Source organism: Chiloscyllium plagiosum, unplaced genomic scaffold (assembly GCF_037043375.1).
Source record: "Chiloscyllium plagiosum isolate Xiang-an unplaced genomic scaffold, Cpla_swu_hap1 HiC_scaffold_7, whole genome shotgun sequence".
Classification (NCBI taxonomy): domain Eukaryota; kingdom Metazoa; phylum Chordata; class Chondrichthyes; order Orectolobiformes; family Hemiscylliidae; genus Chiloscyllium; species Chiloscyllium plagiosum.
The window spans coordinates 28,356,388-28,376,687 of NW_028270145.1; the positions used below are offsets into that span (position 1 = coordinate 28,356,388).

At 42.1% G+C, this 20,300-nt stretch overlaps 1 protein-coding gene across 7 annotated transcripts in view; it reads left to right on the forward strand.

Moving 5' to 3' along the window:
- The window catches only part of plekhm3 (pleckstrin homology domain containing M3), a 111,153-nt gene that overhangs the window by 12,232 nt on the left and 78,621 nt on the right, over nt 1-20,300 (forward strand). For all 7 annotated transcript variants that reach the window (XR_015757621.1, XR_015757620.1, XM_087988871.1 and 4 more), the window contains one exon: nt 9,041-9,946. Coding sequence is in view for 5 of the 7 variants with exons in the window: in XM_087988871.1 (XP_087844997.1) it covers nt 9,041-9,946 (906 nt within the window). In the remaining 2 variants the exon portion in view is untranslated. The remainder of the gene's footprint in view (nt 1-9,040; nt 9,947-20,300) is intronic.

Genomic DNA, 20,300 nt, shown 5'->3' on the forward strand with positions numbered 1-20,300 from the left:
TCCTAGGATTCTGCCTTTGATTGATAGCTCAGTGATCATTGTTATGACATCATGATGAATACATTAGGCAAACTATATCAAGCTACCTGGCATCTGTGGGTCCAACTTGGACTGGTACCTTCAAGAGAAAAGGGAATGAACTATTTTATCATGGTATAGAATAATAATAGAAGGAATTGTTTAGAACTAGCGAAAACGTTCCAAAAGAAGGTAGTATTGGATATCATAGGAGTTTGATATTGAATCCCAGAAGGACAAGTGGATCATTGATTTTAGATAAAAGTGAAATATTAAAATGATGAGGTTTGGGAAATTAGAAATATAACAGGTGAACCCCTTTGATGCTGTCTGCAAAACCAAGTCAAATACTGTTTCCCTTAGGTGCCAGCTGTGGCTCAGCAATAGGACTCCCATCCCAGAGTCAGGAGGTTATAGCTTCAAGTCTCCTAAGGCTTTGACAGTCTGACGCTCTAGAGCAATACTGGAGAGTACTGCACTGTTCAAGGAATTGACTTTTTGTTGCGATACAGTATCGAGGCCGCATCTGGCTCTGCAGTTGTAAAAGAATTTTACAACTGCACTATTTCGAAGAGGTGTAAAAGGGTCCTCTCCACTGCCCCTGAAGGGTATTTATCCTTCAGTCAAAATGGGATGATCTGGCCATTTCTGTTTATGGGACCTCATTCAGTTGCATTGGTTGCTGTGCCTCCTACATTATCTCAAAAGTACTTAATTCGCTTTAGAACCCTTTGGAACATCCTGAGATCATGAAAGGCACTGTACAAATGCAATTTTTTCCCTTTTCTCAAAATCAATCTTGATTTTTAAAAACTTCAATTGAGTTGATGCCAGGATTTGGCTCTGCTTTTACTTTGCTGATCTTGAAAGATTCTGACATTGCAACATTGAGAAAGGCAAAGCTGTGAATAGTCTTATGGTAGAATAAAATGGCGTCCAGAAAAGCTGTGTAATTTCAACAGAAATTTGAAGCATCCACCTTTACTGATGATCTCGAAGGCCTTGATGGAGTCTGTGAAAGCAGTGTAGAATGGTCAATGCTCATGGTAATTCTTATATAACTTCCAAAATGAAAAACTAATGGCAGTTGTTTCGTCTGTTAGTTCTGAAGTCACAAAGGTTTCAGGGTTTATTTTCAAGACTAAACTACTACTCCAGATTTATTTGCAGGTAAAACTATGTGCAAAAGTGAAAATAGGTCAGCACAAACCAAAAAGAGAGAGATTCTGGATTGACTGCTTAAAATCAAAGACTCCAATAAGTCCTTTAGGTGAATCTCTGGTGAAATGATTTCTCCAGGGTTCCCATTTTCTTCCTTGTACAGAAAAGGCAGTTGAGGTAGTTGTAGGTCAACTGTTCTCTTGAATCACAAAGACACTGTCTAGTTTGGTCCAGCAGAAACAGATGTATGAGGATCATCTGTTGTGAATTAGCTAAAACATAAACAAAAGGGTTTTACCATTTGACAGTAAAAGAAATCGTGAAAGAACAGACCAATTATTACACTCCCCTCCGTAATTTATTTAACAACTTGCCAGTTGTGACTCATGACGTTAAGCAATGATGACCTGATTCCAAGATACATTGCCCTCTTTAGATGTGAGAGTAACCAGGAAACATACACTTAATATAGCGCAGAATTCCAAGTTTCCTCGAATGTCTTAATGCCCTTAGGGAAGGTGTAGTGTATCGTTAAGCTGCCTCAACCATGCTGTGCAGTCACATGGTCAAACTTGGAGATCTCACACAGTTCACCAATTCATTCTCAGTAAAAAGGCTTCTTTTGATTTAAAAGAGAAAGGAGATTTAAGGTCATTTAAAATTTCTCAAATTGAAATCCATGATCTATGCACAAATGAAAAGTTGTAAGTGGAGCAATACTATATTGAAACAATTGTGTGCAAAACACACAAAAATACAGTTCTGTAGCAAGTAATACATTTCATCAAGGCTGCCTTGTACTGGACAGAAAGATGCAGTAAATGCACAACTTCACATATGAGTAGTGGTTTTTAAAAAATAAATAAATAAGGTGTATGTTGCCAATGGTTAGACCCAACATAAAAAGAAAACTTCCCTATGGTCCTTAATAAGGAGATGCCTTGGCAATTACTGCAATCAATATGGTCCCCTTTGTGTCTGAGCAAGGCAACTTTATTTGCATCACGCACATCTTGGGGCTTTAAATTTCCTTGCAACAGAGTCGAGGTTGTAGAGATGCTTCAATAATGTTGGTTTCTACTTTGATAACTTCACATGGATGCCCTCTCTCCCTAGCATGTAGGGAAATGGCAGTGTTTGAGTTTTAATGCAGTGGGTTCATTGTCCAGCTGCCCTCAGGCTAGGAAAGTCTGAAACAGCACTAAGAATGTTCTCATTTGCATAGAGTTTGAGGTGTTACTCCAACCTCCTTTCCAACTGCTTGCTCGGTTCGGTAGTGATCAAGGATCTCTGCCTTTCTCTTTAAGGAGTTGAAACTCTGGTTGAACTTTTGGTTGAAACTCTGTGACAGCAAGTAGTCTTGGCCAATGTTGAACCTTTGACTGAGACCCGTCAGCTCAAAGCATCAAGAATCCTTTTTTGCTAACAACTTGCTTGTAGTTCATGAGGCCTCTCCAGTTGATTGGGTGTATTTCTAGCAAATAAGCCTCAGCCCAATCAGCATCCACCTGATTTATTGTCCTTGCACAGTGACTGTAGAGTTATGTATGGTGTTGTGCAGATGTTCCTACTCTTGACATTACTCAGGCCTGAAGAAGGGCTTATGCCCGAAATGTCGATTCTCTTGTTCCTTTGATGCTGCCTGACCTGCTGCACTTTTCCAGCAACACATTTTTAAGCTTGGACGGTGTTGTCCAATTGAGGGAGTTGAGGAACTCATGGTTCCTTTCTGGATACAGCAGGCATTGATCTGAGGATAATCTTTCTTGAAGTGGTGTTGTTTACTTGGCTGAACCCTAATAGAATCATAGAGTCATAGAGATGTACAGCATGGAAATAGACCCTTTGGTCCAACCCGTCCATGCCAACCAGATATCCCAACCCAATCTAGTCCCACCTGCCAGCATCCGGCCCACATCCCTCCAAACCCTTCCTATCCAAATGCCTCTTAAATGTTGCAATTGTACCAGCCTCCACCACTTTCTCTGGCAGCTCATTCCATACACGTACCACCCTCTGCGTGAAAAAGTTGCCCCTTAGGTCTCTTCTATATCTTTCCCCTCTCACCCTAAACCTATGCCCTCTAGTTCTGGACTCCCCGACCCCAGGGAAAAGACTTTGTCTATTTATCCTATCCATGTCCCTCATAATTTTGTAAACCTCTATAAGGTCACCCCTCAGCCTCCGACGCTCCAGGGAAAACAGCCCCAGCCTGTTCAGCCTCTCCCTACTCTCAAATCCTCCAACCCTGGCAACATCCTTGTAAATCTTTTCTGAACCCTTTCAAGTTTCACAACATCTTTCCAATAGGAAGGAGACCAGAATTGCACGCAGTATTCCAACAGTTGCCTAACCAATGTCCTGTACAGCCGCAACATGACCTCCCAACTCCTGTACTCAATACTCTGATCAATAAAGGAAAGAATACCAAACGCCGCCTTCACTATCCTATCTACCTGCGACTCCACTAATACTGATCTCTTGTGCATTTGCAGTTTTGTGTGGGGTGATGTGGTAGTGGTAATGTTATTAGACTTGTAATTCAGAACTCTAGGCTAATGGCCTGGTTACAGGACTTCACATTTTGAATTCAATAAAAGTTTTGTGAATAAAAGGCCAACCTAATTATGATCCTATTTGTGCTTTTCTAATTCTGAACTCTATCATAAAAAGTCATCTGGTTACTGTTGCCCTTCTATATTATCCTTAACTAGGATAATCTGAATATGACTCCAGGCCTAAAGCAATGTGGTTGACTCTTGACTGTCCCCTAGACAATTAGAGACGGACAGTAAGTGCCAGCAACGCTAACATCCCATGAATAACTAAAGAAAATATCCTATCTGGCCCCTGTCTTCACTGTATGGATTCTCTGGTCCACTACTGGTAACAAGACCTTAAGATTCATGAGACCCAGGTTTTGAAATTCCCTTCTACACCTTTCCTCATGTATATCTAACTTGCCTCATTTAAGACACTTGTTAAATCACAAGTCTTACCAAATTTTTGGTCACCTGATTCGAAAATCTCATCATGTGGCATGATGTCATACTCTGTTTTGTAATGTTCCTGGGAAGTGCCTTAAAATGTTTCAATATGCTCGAAGAGCTTTATAAATTTGTTGCTGAAGTTTGAAGGGACATCACCCTGTTCCCTATGATCATTAAATGTTTTTCCTAGTCCCTTTGACATCTGATATTGATCTTATTGGCAAAGGTACACACTTTGCATCCAAAAGCACATATGGGATCAGCATCTTAATTCTAACTACCCATTTTTCTGCTATATCTCTTCCTTATCCAACCAGAGAATATAAACCAAAGGTTTCAATGTGGAATTGTTAAGCTATGATCTAATGCTATTATCGAATGGGGCCAATTCAATGTTTACAGTGGTACACATGATCTCTTGGACTGATTTCAGTTGTCTTGACTGGATTGTAAAGGAATTTTCTAGAGTATATTTGATTGGCCCTGGGTTGCTTTTCTCTTTTATTTTCTCCCCAGGAAAATACCTGGCTGTGCGGTTCTGGGAGAGGTGGGAGGGAAATGTGGGCTTAATGCTTCTGCCATCATGAATCATTATAGTAGTCGTTATGATAGGACCGGTCTTTTTCTGCTACAGTTTTGTCTCTCGTATCTTGTTCGCTGGCTTTCCATTTCATTTTCAAATTTTTGTTCTTTTAATGTCATGTAGTTGGGGGGAAAAAGTGATGGAAAGAGATGGGGTCTTGAGGTTCGGGCAGCATGGTGGCTTAGTGGTTAGCACTGCTGCCTCACAGCACCAGGGACCTGGGTTCAATTCCCGCCTTGGGTGACTATCTGTGTGGAGTTTGCACATTCTCCCTGTGTCCGCGTGGGTTTCCTCCAGGTGCTCTGGTTTCCTCCCACAATCTAAAGAGTGCAGGTCAGGTGAATTAGCATGCTAAATTGCCCATAATGTTAGGTGCATTAGTCAGAGTAAATTATAGAGTAGGGGAATGGGTCTGGGTGAGTTACTCTTTGGAGGGTCAGTGTGGACTTGCTGGGCTACAGGGCCTGTTTCCACACTGTAGGGAATCTAATCTTGTCTGCCTCGTTGGTGAACCAGCACGACTGAATACATCCTCCCTAATCCTAATGCGGTCTGTACCACTTTAATTGAGAAGCGCTCTTTTTCTAGCTTTTGTTCCCCATAAGTGACAGGAGTGGAGAGAAAATAAAAATAGCATTTTATGGAAGTAGAAAAATCCCAGGCCTGAATGAGGCTTTTTCTTGCCCGACAGCAGGTGGTGCAGATCTTCCTCTGGCAAAGAGTATGGTTTTGGTTTTGGTTTTGCTAATTGCAAAGCCTTAGTGTCTTCATTTTTTTTTTAAATTAAATCGTTGCAAAAAATGGGAAGTTAACTTCTGAGGCAAAAGTAGCTTGTCATTCTATAGCATCTTTTAACGCGGTAAACATTTTGAGGCTACTTCATCTGAGTTTTTTTTTAAATATACGGAGCCATGTGAAGATATATTGGGATCAGTGACTGAAATTGATGAACAGTGCAGGTTTTAAGCAGCCAGTGTAGGTCAGCTGCTAAAGACATGGGTGCACACGCACGCACACACACACTGGGACCCCCCCCACCCCAATCCACGTATAAAATAGCAGCAGAACTTAGGTGCTGGAAATATAAAGCAAAAATAGAAGCTGTAGGAAAAGCTCTGCAGGTTAGGCAGCATCTGAATAGAGAGTTTCAGATGTGTAACCTTCAATCAGAGCTATGATTTTCAAATGGCTCTCTTCCCAGATACCGTTTAACCTGTTAAGCTTTTTCTGACCTTTTCTGTTTCTATTTTACGTTAGCAGCATTAGGTTTGCAGGCATGCTTCACTGCTTGTTTAGCTTTCACGTTTCAATGCTAACACATTGAAGGATTTGTGAAAGAATTGTGACATGAAGGATTCCAACATCAAACCAATCGTACATGCCATTTTTTGTTCCAAAACCAATTCTTCTTGCAGAATTCTAATGGGTTTTTTTTTTTAAAAGCTGTATTCTGACTCCGCAAATACATCCAGGTGACATTATATCTCATATATCTTTTGAAAACTGACGTGTTATCAAACTTGAGAGATGCCTTGAAGATGGAAGCACTACCCAGTATGGTGCTGAAACTAGGATATAGAAGTTCCTCTGCTCAGTGTCCAATTAGCCTAATCTCAGCCCAAGCTCTGAAAGGGATAGCACCACTGAATTCTGAAGGAATAGCTCCTGCTGGACTTTTCCAATCCTGGTGGCTGTTCCTTGCACCGTGGCTGGATATTGAGCAATGTTTGATTGCAACTTTTTTTTTAAGGTCATTAATGGGATTTGAGTGTTGCTGTCAAGGCTGGCATTTATTGTTCATCCCGAATTACTGTTGAGAAGATGGTAGTGAGCTGTCATTTTGAACTGCTCCGCTTTAATCAAACACTTGAGTAATGTCTTGCCATCTCGCTGGCTGGTATCGCCCATCCCAACTGCACTGACTCTTTTCTTGGTAAGAAGGGAATTACTGTGGGTTGTGGTTTGTCGGTGCCTTGCCTGTCACTGTCAATCCTTCACCCGTTTCCATTTTCAGGTTTGCTAATCTGTTAAACAATCACTACTCATTAACCTACTGCTGGTTGGGCAACCTTGTTGTAAGAACACTGTAGCGAACTGAACAATACAGATGAGAAAAGAATCACACAGCATGTTCACAGAACTCAAGGCTTCTGGTACTCTTGTCTGTAAATGAGAAACACCCTACTGGCAAAGCCAACACTCACTGTCCTGACTGTGAAGAATGATTACTAGGCAAAGTACCGAAAGCAGACTGATCCAAGTCAGCACTCAAAAAAAAGTTTGCATTTATACAGTGACTTTCACAATCTCACAATTGCATATGTATATGAAAAGAACAAAGTTAAAAATCACACAACACCAGGTTATAGTCCAACAGGTTTAATTGGAAGCACACTAGCTTTCGGAGCGCTGCTCCTTCTTCAGGTGGTTGTGGAGGATGAAGGAGCGATGCTCCGAAAGCTAGTGTGTTTCCAATTAAACCTGTTGGACTATAACCTGGTGTTGTGATTTTTAACTTTGTCCACCCCAGTCCAACACCGGCATCTCCCAATCATAAAAAGAACAGCATAGGAATAGGCTAAGTCTTTGCTAGCACTTATATGCAACATGAGACTGATTCACATCTATATCTTCTAACCTTAACTATGTGCCCTTTGTCCCTCATTGTTCGCTTCAACTACTCCATATAGTTGCAAGTTCCTTTTGATGAAAAAAAATTATTAGAACTACCTCTTACTAACAAAACTGCATGTTTGTATCGGATCTGCCAAAGGTGAAAACATCTTCCAGTCTACCGATCAAACCTCTTTTTTTTTAAAAGAAATCCCAAAAACCTTTTCAAGTGTGGTCACTGTTTAACTGCTGAAATGCAATTTGCCAGTCCAAGAATAGCAATGAGAAAATGGACCAGGTAGTCTGATAGTAAATGCTGTATGCTGCAAGATGAATGTTACAAGACACTGGGAATCTCCCTTGCTCTTCAGAATTTTGTGGAGTGTCTTGCGTCCTCCTGAAGAGGAAAATTAAGGACTTACTTTCAGATTTCATCTGAAAGATGACACTTCTGACAAGTGTTAGCTCATATTTTCTGCTCCAGTGTCTGGATTAAGAATTGAACCCATAGCCTTTTGGCTCTGAGGGAGCTACTAACGGAGTCTCACCATTGTCAGGAGAGGAGCAAACAAAATAGGAAGAAAATCATATCTTTCAGGTGTTGGAGCAGGTGAGGGGGGTGGGGGGGGGGTGGGGAGGAGAGAGTAGTGTGAAAATTAAATTAAATTGGTGAGTTTTGATCTTTTGACTCTCAGACATGAGCTTGAATTATGCTCAAATTTGGGGAAAGTTGTCTTTTCTCACTCGATTGACATTTTTGTCTTAAAGTAAATAAGTTTAGAACAATTTTGACTTAGTTGCCTGGGATCAGTAACTTGCTATATAAAACTACACTTTAGTTTGATGGTTGATGAACATTTCTTGAAGGACCATAGTTACAGAAGGAATGAAAATGTTACAATCAAGTCCAGAAAGTGCAAGTTTAGCAATTAAGTGCTAAATGTAGAGTAATGCAATGACAAAAACTGCTGTTGTGAACTGCATGAAGATTTTCCTCAATTTCATGGATATAAGATATACTTCTGAAAAAAACACTATTGATATCCAATAACTCAGTAGTCAGTGCAATTTTTGAAAACTACATCAAATTTGGTATTTTTTTTAGTGTCCAGAATATATGAAGAACCTTTAAGATATATTAAAAGGTCCATGAGGTACTCCGTCATACTTTGATCTGCAGTTGCAGAAAAAGACATTAGATTATCTTATGTTAGCCAAAGGTAGGTTTTAGGGAGTGATTTATTTTAAAAAGAAGAGTTTAGGGAGGGATTTCCAGAATGTGTGGCTCATGCAGCCCAACAATATGATAATGAGTCATGAGCCGATGTATAATGGGAATACATAGGATGTCAGAAGCTCAACAAGTGCACAGATTGCTGAAAGTTGTGGGTCTGTTTACAGGGGTGAAGCTACAAGGGGATTTTAAAAACAGGAGTGGAAATATTGAATTCAAGACGAGACCACACTGGGAGCCAGTGTAGATCAATGAGGATGGGTGATAGGTGAATGGAACTTTGTGCAAGTTAGAATATGAACAGTAAATGTTTTGGGTAAGTTCCAGGTTTGCATGGGTGGAAGATGGGAAGACTGACTCATGCATTAAAATAGTTTGAATCTGGAATTGACAAAGACATGGGTGATCAAGGTACAAATCTTTCTCTGTCCCATCCTGCAGATCCTCTGCTGCTGGGTCGAGATGTCATAAAGAAGGGAAGCCTGGCCAGAAGGCAAGATAATGCCAGCCCGTGGAAGGAGTGTTATGTTGAGCTTTGTCCCCGTGAGCTGTGTCTGTACAGCGTGGGGACTGGAGATGACTGCCACCTCTGTAACGTGTACTACCTGAGCCACTGCCAAAGTATTACCATGTCGAACAACCATGGTGACCGTGTCCTGGAGGTTCTCTTCTCCAATGGCGCTCAGATGCAATTGCAAGCACGTTCCCAGCAGGAGGCTGAAGACTGGAGGCAGGACCTCCTAGCACAAACACTCTCCCTAAGCCTGCCGCAACCCTTGAACCTGCCAAACAGGACCCCACCACCAACAGACTGGCATCCTGGGACTAATCAAGTAAAAACCATCCAGCCTACTGTTGTCCAATTGCGCACAAAAGGTACCCTACGGATTGGGGTGCTTCACATGCTGATGCCTCAGAACAAGTGGAACTCTTACACTTTTGTCCTTAGCCAAAGTCAACTCAAGTACTTTCGAACTAATAACCTACAAGAGGAACCTTTGGCATCTTACAGGATTAACCGAAGTGTTGACGTTCAGTTTGAGGCAACGGTGGCGTCTGCACTTCGCTTCAAGATGTATTTTCCTGAAGAGGTTCTCGTTCTCATGGCCGACAGCCAACAAGAGACTCAGGAGTGGTTGGAGGCGATCAAAGCTGTGGTCAACTCCAAGCAGGTGGCTGATACCTCCGAGTGCTTCTCAGCCAGTGATCAGAAGACAAAAGGCACAGACTCCAGCGGTGTGGGCACAAAGAGGAATAAGCGCTACTCTGTGACCAGCAGCTTTCTCAGCCTCCTGACGGTGATTGCGGTGGAGAAGGGGCTCACAGCTCAGAGCTTCAGGTGTGCAGGTGAATGTTTACATCCTTTTACTAACTTAAAACGAAAAGTGATAGGAGCTCAATCCGCAGGGAAAGCCTTTTTCTTTCTTTCTTTCCTTCCGTCCGTCCGTCAGAAACCTCTTCTGATAATCTAACTCCCTTAGCCCCTGTATCATTCTGGTGATCTGGACTGAACCCAATCCAAGCTCGGTATATCCTTCCTGAGCGGTTTTACCAATAAGGCCTTAGAGCCTAAAAGCAAAGATATGATGAAACTTTATTAACATCACTCCAAGCTCAGCCAGAATATTGTGGAACTTTCTCAGCACCATTGTTTAGGAAGGGCACGAAGGCACTGCAGAGTGTACTGAAAAGAGTTGCTCAATGCAGATTGCTGGATACAGCCATATACATGGGCAGGATTACATTTGCATATGGATGTGATCACGTGCCTTACAGGTGCTGGCAGGTGTATTGATATACCAACAGCATGACCACAGATTGACTTGCTTGCACTAAATTTTCTAATGTGACCAGACTAAATAATTAGAAATATTTACGTGAAATATCTGAAAAGTTACTCATCTGAATTAAGAGATTGCAAGAATTTACATGTCATTTATCCTATCATGTCCACATTTGTCCCTAATTCCAATTTGCAATTCTTAATCTGTGACCTTGCAAAACAGAGTTTTCAGTGCATATCCCAGGGACTTTCTGAATCTATGAAAGTTCCTGACTTTACCATTCTTAAAGACAATGAGTTTCTGATTCCGTCGCTGAGTGAAGGAATTTCCCCTTGAATCCCTTCTCAACCTCTGTTTGCCTTTTCTAAATCTGTGCACCAGTTATGGCTCCCTCAACTAAGGGAATTATGACCATCCTATCGATTGTATGCAGATCTTTTGGAGTTTTTCTCACTTCTATTAAGTCTTCCCTGCCGCAACTCTTTTTTTTATTATTAAGAAAACAGCCCTCGCCTAACCAATTTTTCCTCCTAGCTAAAGTTTTCCAGTCTGCAAATCATCCTCCTAAATCTGGGTGAAAGTGAGGACTGCAGATGCTGGAGATCAGAGTCAAGGTTAGAGTGGTGCTGGTAAAGCACAGCAGGTTAGGCAGCATCCGAGGAGCAGGAAAATCATAAATCCTCATCCTCATAAATCTGCTCGGTAATGGTAAACTTTATCCAGATAGGGAAAATCTGGGGGGGGGAGATGGAGGGATGTAGTGATAGTAATGAGGTTTGCCAGTTGGACTCAGAACATGAGTTCCCTGATTGGGTCTGTTAATCTGGTCCAGTCAGGGAGCCCTGGCTGATAGAAATAAACAAGAATGTGGGAGCTGGCTCTGAGGGAGCCAGACTAGTGTCAAGTACTATGCACATGTAAATAAAGGATGACTTGGTGATGGGATACTGGTCTCTGTGGAGTTATTTCAGATTTGTTAAGCCTGATTTCCCTTTTGCTAATCCATGTTGACTCAGTCCAATCCTGTCACTGTTTCCCAAGTGCTCTGGTATTAATTTTTTATAATGTACTCTAGCATTTATCGATGTCCGAAATTAAGCTAAATGCCTACGATTCCCAGTTTTCTGTCTATCTTTTATTTAAGTTGTGGGGTTATGTGCGTCCTCCTTTATGAACATAGAATATGCTTTTAATTGGTCTGTCTTCTCATTTAAACTTGCCCTGTTTCTGACTGTAAGGGACTTGAATTTGTTGATACTAATTTTTTTTCTCTTTTTGTACGTAGTGAAGCTTTACAACCAGTTTGCACATTCCCTGCAATCTTGCTCTTGTATTTCTTACTAAAGCCCTTCGTCCTCCTTTGCTGAACAACTCCCAACCCACAGGCCTGTTGCTTTTCCTTGCCAAATTGCAGGCCCCTTCTTTGGATCTTGTACTATTTTCGATGTTAGCCATAATCAGACCACCTTATTTTTGTGCTGGAGAGGAGTGAACAGTTGTTTTTGACTCCGATGGATCAAGGGTGTTTTTCTTTGCAAGTGTTTCTATGAGGCATAGGTGATATAGAACAGTCCAACTATTTGGAGTGTTCAGCGGCAATGAGGGCAGACACCTCCTTCGCGAAACTGGGGACAAGGAGAGCCTCAGTACACAGTGACATTTAGTATTTGTGTACTGAGGCTCTCTGCACAGGTTGATGTTGCCATACACAAAAATGGCCATCAGGATGAGATCAGTGTTAAATTCCACCCCCATCTCCCCACCAAAATCTGGGGTACATGGTATCTTGCAGAAACAGCCCATCTTTGACCTCCACATTAAAAAGAAAATGGCTTCGGTTGCTGTTGTGCTGCAGGCTGAGAGAATGGACCAGACCTGTACCATATACAGCAGCGGCAAGAGTACTTCACACCTTACCTGCAACGGAGAGGGAGCAATGGTCTCTCCAACTGTCTGGTTTCTGCCTCCCCTTGGCAATACACTTCTCCCAAATTTTGACGGATGCTACGGTCCCAGCACCTTCAGGTAATCTGTCCTGACAGTGTAGAATTTAGGATAGTCTAGATGTCTGTTTCAGTTGAAACATAGCCTCTCAAGTCCGTCATTGCCATCTCCTGTGTCCTGTTTGTTTCTGGCTTTCGTAAGAAAAGGTTACTAAGAACCGAATGACCCTAGTAACTTCAAACATCACATTCATCAACAGTTGCAACAAATTCCAATGTTAATGATTCAGTGAAGTTGCTTTAAGTTAATCTTACATAATAACTTTCTCAAAATTTGTATTCATTTCATTTCCTGGCCAAATATTTCACATGCCTCCTGGGGTTGTGTCACTGGGGTATGTTTTAATGTTAGAGTAAACTTCAGTTCATTTATCGCTTCAGTCGAGGATCTTCTGGAGAAGTGAGTGAAGTTGAAGCAGTGTGATCTCAAATATCCACACTTAATTCAATAATAATATCAAGATTAAATTCAATGATATGAATTTGGCTATTTTTAGGCTATAATTTATTGAATTGTGTTAATTTGTTCTGGGTGGTCAGAACCCTATTGTGAACTCTCATTGCAGCCCTGATCCCATTGTAGGGTCTCCCTGGGGGTCCTGATTCCTGTTATAGGCATTCCCTGAGAGTCCTAACTCCACATAGGTCCATCCTGAGTGGGGCTGTCAACCTCTATTCTGGAGTGGAGGGATGGTGTGATGGGGCAGTCTGGCTCTTATTGTGGGCTCCTCCTGGTATTTTGTGGAGTTATAATACCAAAGATGATTAAAATCAGTTTAATTGGTGAGGTGAAAATTAGTGCATCTCAATTGAATACTTGTGTTTCATATTTGGGACAATTATGCAAGCCTAGCACAGATTGCAAGTCAATATTGTGAGGATCCTATGTGAACTAAGGTTGTGCAGTTCCAAGTGATTACAGAGCTACTGCCTGATCTACCCACAACTCCAGTTTATAATTCCACTCAACCCAGAGGATGAATGGTGTCTATGTTAGCAATACCAGTCTGATACAGCAGGGGCTGCTCTAGGGAGGCAGAGCTTAAAGTTCCATATTGGTACAGACCAGAGGGAATCCTGCACATGTTATTCCTAAATTGAATATCCTTGTCAACAGGACAATGAATGGGGCATCTTCAGACTGAGGAATCTTTTGCATTTTGAATAGCTTTATAAGTGCTACTTCCTATTCTGCCTTGCCTCCTGTTATTTTTTCAGAGAGAGCACATTTTTGCATTGACATCACATCTATTACAATCTGCGGACTAATAATGCATCTTGCAACCAATGAAGTACATTTCAACTGTGCACACTGTGTAGTGCAGGTAATGCCAAATTGTGCACCGCATTCTCCACAAATAGGAATATAACCAATCAAATCCATTTAGCTTTCGGCGAATGAATATTGACCAGGGCATCAGGGCGTATTCCTTTAATTTTCTTTGCAGTAATGCTGTGGGAACTTTTTAAAATCCAGCTGAAGTGGCCTTAACAATTCGAGAAAAGTGGCACCACCGAATGTGCAGAGGGGGATAGCCTTCTGACTAAAAACAAGAGTTCCAACAATTGCTCGTATCCCACAGTGAGTCTGGGTACCTCAGTAGAAAGAGCATGTAAGTAGAAGGAAACAAAAGTGCTCCTCCTACTCAGCATTAACCTTAATACTGCAGAGCATAAAACACAACCAAAAAAAAAACTAATCAGCAGAATGGACCTTGGAATGAAATCTCCCCTTGCTGATTGTGAAATTGGAATTATGTTATTTACTGTCGCTTTGATACTAACTAATGCAGGGCCTGTCAGCTGCACCAAGTTTGTGCAGTTAGTTGTACCTCATACCAAAGAACTTTGATTGACTGGCTGGTTATAAATCATATCACCGAAGCTTTAAGCTCATGAGAGCTGAGACTTTTTGCCTGCTATTTAATTTTCCTTTTGCGTCGCTTACATATTCTGTGCTTTCGTACACACCTGACAGGACGTGGTCAGGTAACCGTAGCTCTGGTGACCCAAGGTCATCACCTGAATACACCCAGCACACCCCGTGCCTATTTATCACTTGAACTCTCAGCAATTGACAAGAACAGCCCTGTTGCTTTTGTCAATGGATTAAGTGAGGAGGCAGCCACAGTTACATTGTGTGGGACTGTTTTTTAGGGTGGGGAGAAAAGGGGGAGGGGGGGAAAAAAAACAAGTTTTCTTTTAACAGCAAATTCCTCAGTCCCTCGGCACAGATTCCCGTAATTACTCCCATTGTCCTTGCCTGAATAGCGAATAATGCGCCAAAAGCCATGTCTAATTGAGACCTTACTGACCAAACAAATCCTGCATTGTTCAGCTTGACAAATTGAGGCCAGAAAGTGGCAGCGACAGTGTGGAAATTAAAAGAAAGTGCCAGAAAGACCATTAAAGCTACAGTAATAACCCTGTCTTGCTCTGCAAGGTCCGACCAGGCCAATGGATGGCAAAGCTTTTGTTTTTCTAAATACATATAATCCCAGCCACTGCACCTCAGGGCCTGTGTTATTTATTTAGTAAAAGTGATTTAAATTGTAATACAAGATGTGTGGGCCCTGTCCCTGGCAGCTAATTGATTGACGCTTAAATGCTATTACAAATGTAGAGTGGCAGGATGTGGGCTGGTGTGTTTTGTTGCTTTTATTTTGTGTATGTAGCTGTTGAATTGGGCTGTCAGAACCTGAGGAGGAGAATCGAGGGGTTGCAAGCAGCATACACATTAAGGTAACATCTGTGTTTACTGAACTGGGCAGGCTGGTCTGATTAAAGCTGCTGAGCTACTTTTAACTAACTTTATGCTGAGTGTTTTAAGTAACTCATAGAAATGGATGACCATTTGTTCTTTGAACCTGTTCCATCATTTAATAAGACAATCACTGATCCGCTGCCTAACTCCATTTACCCATCTTGGTTCTGTAGCCCTTGAATTCCCTGTGTACACTTCGCTACATATTAAAGATGCAATGGAATATGGCACTGGTGCAGGAAAATACTGTTGATATAGGCATTCTGCCATGATCAAGTTAAATGCCACAGCAATTTTGAGGGGCTGAATAGCCTACTTTTTATTTCCTATGTAAAAAGAATAGATCAACCTCAGTTCAGTTATCAGAGGTAGCAATGTTAAAAATCTCACAACACCAGGTTATAGTCCAACAGGTTTAATTGGAAGCACTAGCTTTCGGAGCGCCGCTCCTTCTGGTGATTGTGGAGGACACCATTGTAAGACACAGAATTTATAGCAAAAGTTTGCAGTGTGATGTAACTGAAATTATACTGTAACAGTTAACCTGAGAAACTTTTTTAGAAAATGTTTTGTGATTTACACATGAAAGAAGTGAAACTATCATGGTATTCGAACAGATGAAAGACTCCACAAACAATCAAGGTATTTTTCAATGTATAATTTCAGTTACATCACATTGTAGGCTTTTTTGCTATGAATTCTGTGTCTTACAATTGTGGCCTCCACAACCACCTGATGAAGGAGCTCGGAAAGCTAGTGCTGCCAAATAAACCTGTTTGACTATAACCTGGTGTTGTGTGGCTTTTAACTTTGTCCACCCCAGTCCAACACCGGCATCTCCAAATCAGAGGTAGCAGCGCAGTGTTGGGTAGCAGTTGCCTTGGGAGCCTTTGAAATTGTCTCCAGAAGATGTTTCATGGTGTTAGGTAAAACCTAAGTAAGCAAACTTGCTGATTACTATCTAGAGTCAGCCATTGAGATGTACAGCAGGGAATCAGACCCTTCGGTTCAACTAATCTAGTCTGATTTGCCAGCACTTGGCACATATCCCTGTAAGCCCTTCCTATTCATATACCCATCCAGATGCCTTTTAAATGTTGTAATTGTACCAGCTTCCATCATTTTGTCTGGCAGCTCATTCCATACATGCACCATCCTCTACGTGAAAAGGTTGCCCCTCAGGGCCCTTTTAGATCTTGCCCCTCTCACCTTAAACTTATCCCCTGTAGTTTTGGACTCCCCTACCGTGGGGAAAAGACCTTGCCTATTCACCTTACCCATGCCTGTCACGATTTTATAAACTTCGATAAGGTCATCCCTTAGCCTCTGATGCTCCAGAGAAAATAGCCTCAGCCTATTCCTACGCTCAAACCCTCCAACCCTGGCAACATCCTTGTAAAAGTTTTCTGTGCCCTTTCAAGTTTTGCAACATCCTGCCAAAAGCAGGGAGACCATAACTAAATGCAGTATTCCAAAAGTGGCCTAACCAATGTCTTGCACTGGTCCTTCAGCTGATACATTAGTACTCCTTCATGTAGAGCATCTCTTGGAGGAAGCACAGAGCAGGACAATGGCACAGAATGTACTCTGGGTGAGGAATTCAATGTTAATCACTGATTAACTCTTAGCACCACCACTGACCAAATCCTAAAGAGCGGACTTGTTATACTGGGCCTGCAGAAGGCAGTGAGGGAACTGACAAAAAGTAAAAATGTACTTGATCTCATTCTCACTTATCTACCTGCTACAGATTGATTTTTTTTTTAATGACATTATTGGCAGTTGTAACCACAGCACAGTGCTTGTGGAGATTTGGTTCAGAATTCACATTAAGGAAACCCTACGTCATTTTGTGTCACATTAGCAACTTACTAATTTCTGATTAGATTCTGACCGTCTCTAGCACGTCAAAATTGGGCACCTGTTAGGTGCTGAGAGCCATCAGTATCATCAGCGAAACTGTATTCTGCCACAGTCATAATCTCATGCTCTGGTCCACTCTACTATCACCAATCTTGGGACCAAACAAAACTGCAAATGTTGGAAATCAGAAACAAAAACAGAAAATACTGGACAAGTCGAGCAGGCTTGGCAGCATCTGTGGAGAGAAATCAGAGTTAACCTTTCAGGTCCTGCGACACTTTTTCAGAATGGTTGGTTCGAACCCTTGGTTCAGTGAAGAGTGCAGAAGGGCATGCAGGATTTGTACTAGGTGTGCCTAAAAGTGAGGTGTCAACATGGTGAAGCTACAGAACAGAATTACCTACATGCCAAACAGCAGAAGCCGCATACAGTGTTCAGAGCAAAGTGGTCCCACAATCAAAGGATCAGATCTAAGTTTTACATCCAGTTGTGAATGAAGGTGAGCAATTAAACAACTAACCGGAGGAGGACGCTACATAAATATTCTTACCCTCAAATGATAGGGTAGCCTAGCACATCATTGCAAAAGGCTAGGCTGGAGCATTTGCCATATTGATGATCCTTCTAAGCCTCTTGCCAAGATACCCAGCATTACAGATGACATTCTTCAACTCCCATTGTTCACTTCAAGATTATGGGTGCTGACATTGTAAGGCAATAAGTAATGAAGACTTGTGCACCAAAAAAACTAGTTGCATCACTAGTCCATCTGCTCTTGTGTGGCAACAACACTGGTATCCACACAACGAGGTGGAAAATTGTCCAAGGTTATCCTGCCTATGAAAAACAGGACAAATCCAACACAGCCAATTACTGTCCTGTCAACTCTTATTCATCAGAAAATAAAGTCCATGGAAGGGGTCATTTACAGTACTATCAAATGATACCTCAACAATTAAAACCTCGCAAATGCTAAGTTTGTTTTTAGCAATGGCTACTCAGCTCCCAACCTTCTTACAGCCTTGGTCCAAAAATGGACAAAAGCGCTTAGTTCCACAGATGAAGGGAGAGTGATTGCCTTGACATCAATGCAGCAATTGACTAAGTCATAGAGTCAGCATGGAAACAGACCCTTCGGTCCACCCCATCCATGCCGACCAGTTATCCCAATCCAATCTAGTCCCACTTGCCAGCACCCGGCCCATATCCTTCCAAACCCTTCCTATTCATATACCCATCCAGATGCCTTTTAAATGTTGCAATTGTACCAGCTCATTCCATACACGTACCACCCTTTGTGTGAAAAAGTTGCCTCTTAGGTCTGTTTTATATCTTTCCCCTCTCACCCTAAACCTATGTCTTCTAGTTCTGAACTCCCCCAATCCAGGGAAAAGATCTTGTATATTAACGCTGTCCATGCCCCTCATAATTTTGTAAACCTCTATAAGGTCACCCCTCAGCCTCTGATGCTCCAGGTGGCATCAAGAAATCTTAGCAAAACTGAAGTTAGTGGGAATCAGGTGGCGGGGTGTGCTCTCTACTAATTTGTCATATGTAGCACATTTGAAGAGGATTGTGGCTGGTTGAGGCCAATCGTCTCAGTCTCAGGCTATTGCGGCATGAATTGCAGCTACTTGACTCCGAGGTAGGGACTCGACCACTGCCCTGCTGGAGCCCTAATTCAGTTTGGGTAATATCCCCAGGCCCAACTATCTTTACCCGCTTCATCGTTGACCTTCCCTCCAAATAAAGTCAGAAGTGAGGATGTTTGCAGAAGATTCCACAATATTAAGTACCATTCGCAACATCATAGATGTTGAAACTCTCCTTGTCCATTTGCAGCATGACCTGCACAACATGCAGGCTTGTGTTAAAATGTGACAAGGAACATTTGAACCACACAAGTATCAGCCAATGTGCATCTCCACCAAAAGAGAACTGTTCCTCTGACATCTAAAAGGTGTATTGATGTTGGGATTGCCATCACTGAATTCCCCCACTGCTGACATTCAGGAGTTACCATTGACCCGTGGCTATAAAAGCAAGTCAGAGGTTTGGGATACTGTGGTGGAATAATTCACCTTTCTCACCATTGTCAGCTACCAGGCACAAGTCCGGATGGGAGCAGCTCAATGCCATCCAGGACAAAGGAGCCCACTCAATCGGTACCCCATCCACCACCATCAATAGTCACTCCCCTGATGCACAGGGTAATAAAATGTACCAGCTACAAGATGTACCAGCAGCAACTCACCAAGGCTGCTCCTACAGCACCTTTCAAAGATGTGACTCCTCCCATCTGGAAGGGCAAGGGTAGCAAACCCATTGAGGGGCACCACGTTCCAGCTCCCCTCCAAGTCACATACCCTGCTGACTTGGAACTGTGTCTCTGTAGCTTGAACTCCTGGAACTCTCTCCCGAATGGCATTGTAGAAGTACGTAAGTCTGAAGAACTGCATGGTTCAAGAACTCTGCTCATCACCCCCTTCTCAAGGATAACTAGGGATGGGCAATAAATGCTAATTGAGCTGGCAATGCCCATAGCAGAATAAAAACAAAAAATAAATTTTCAGTTGATGCAAGACCCAGTATTTTAGAGGAGTGCGTTCCAGATTTCCCCTACTTTTGTATTAAGAACTGCTTCCTCACATCACTGCTTTGAATTGCCTTGCCCTAATGTTAAGGTTTTGCCTCCTTGTGCTGCACTGCCTTGCAGAGAAAAAAAGTTTTGCTTTCTACTCCATCAATTTCTTTTATAAATTTTAATACTGATCTAAAAGCAGCAGGTCTGCTTAGGTCACCCCTCAATCTTCCACAGTCAAGGGGATATAAACTTGTGCAACCTGGCCTCATAATTTTGGCCTTTCAGTCTCAGTTACGTTCTACTGAATTTGCGCTGTATTCCTGCCCCACTCAAAGCAGTTGTAGAGTCTTTCATTTTGTTTTAGGCTGAAGGACCATCTCTCTCTGGTGAGTTTGCTCAATCTGTTGGAAGTGTAATGTACTTCCTCCCCAATTATTCTCTGCAATTAATTTTTGTCTTCCTCTCCTGATTTTGCTGGGATGCAGGCTCTTAGAAGCCAGCTATTCTCTCAGCCCTTATTCACAAGTTGACCTTGAGCTTAAGTGGTAGTGAACTAGTCTACTCTGGAGGACATCACAACTAAGTTTCCTGCTTTTAACCATTGCCTTCTGGTTGGAGTTGCAAGGCTGGGGGAACAGTTAGACTGTAACACTTGGGGGGGGGGGGGGGGGGTGGTGAAGAGAGAGTGTTAAATGTTTTGAGA